This window comes from Octopus bimaculoides, chromosome 10, assembly GCF_001194135.2.
Source record: "Octopus bimaculoides isolate UCB-OBI-ISO-001 chromosome 10, ASM119413v2, whole genome shotgun sequence".
NCBI lineage: Eukaryota > Metazoa > Mollusca > Cephalopoda > Octopoda > Octopodidae > Octopus > Octopus bimaculoides.
In genome coordinates, this window is record NC_068990.1 from 92477755 (window position 1) to 92478982 (window position 1228).

At 40.0% G+C, this 1228-nt stretch overlaps 1 protein-coding gene across 1 annotated transcript in view; it reads left to right on the forward strand.

The window, feature by feature from the left end:
- LOC106874592 (uncharacterized) overlaps positions 1-1228 on the forward strand; it is a 71169-nt gene that overhangs the window by 55397 nt on the left and 14544 nt on the right. The window contains exon 18 of the mRNA XM_052971372.1: positions 522-684. Coding sequence (XP_052827332.1) covers positions 522-684 — 163 coding nt within the window. The remainder of the gene's footprint in view (positions 1-521; positions 685-1228) is intronic.

The window sequence follows — 1228 nt, forward strand, 5'->3', positions numbered from 1 at the left end:
GGGGGGGGGGCGGTCTCCTTGTCATGGGATCACACAGTAGACGTAAAACAAGGATCACTATCATATAAGTGGTGTTCTTCATATCCAGCCATCCCTGAAAACATGTCTGAAATGTGGAAATAGCTTGCTTAGAGACAAGTGAGGGTTGGTGACTGGAAGAGCATCCAACTGTGGAAAATCTGCCTCAACAAATACTCTGTTTGATCCATGGAAATATGGAAAAGTGAACATTAAAACAATGTTGTTGATATTGATGATGATGATGATGATGATGATGATGGTGGTGGTGGTCGTGGTCGTGGTCGTCGTGTGTGTGTGTGTGTGTGTGTGTGTGTGTGTGTGTTTGTGTGTGTGTTAGTTTGTTTGTCTCCCACAGCCTGACGACTAGTTTGACCTAAGAGACCAACTGAATAACTGCCAAGCTTTTAAACACTGGAGACAATTTGATTGACCAAACTCTTTGAATTTGTGTTCCCTTTTCCATTTGTTCCTTAAATATTAGCATTTTTTCTCTCTTGCAGGCTGGAGAAAGTTACAGGACTTGGTTGAAGTTATTGTTTCATCTGCAGAAGAAAAGGTTCCCACCTTCGTTGGTGCTCTTTTACATGCAGAACAATCTCAGGTCTACATCCCTAAACTGCAGCACATTGTCGAAGGAAATAACTTAGTGTTGATGAACCCAAGGTGAGGGCATCAACGTTTTAAACTGTTCATTGAAATGAAATTAATAATGATGATGATGATGATGATGATTTCAAATGTTGGCACAAGGCCAGCAATTTCAGGGGTGGAAGTTTGTCAATTACATCAATATACCCCACTGTTCATCTGCTTATATTACTTATATTATCAACTCCTGAAAAGATGAAAGGCAAAGTCAACCTTAGCAGAATCTGAACTCAGAACGTAAAGACAAACAAAATACCTCAAGAGCAATTTGTCCGAGTTTACAATTCTGCCAACTTGTCGATTGATAATGGTTTCGGACTTTGGTGCAAGGCCGGCAACTTTTGGTGGGCTTAAAGTCAATTACATCGGCCCCCATCGCCCCCAGGACTCAACAGGTATTATTTATTTCATAGACTCCAAAAGGAAAGGCAAAGCTGATCTTAGAAGAATTTGAGCTCAGAATTTGGAAAATTGGGAGATATCTCACTAAGCATTATTGTCCAACAAGCAAACAATTCTGCCTGCTTGCCACATCAATAATAATAATAATAATAATAAT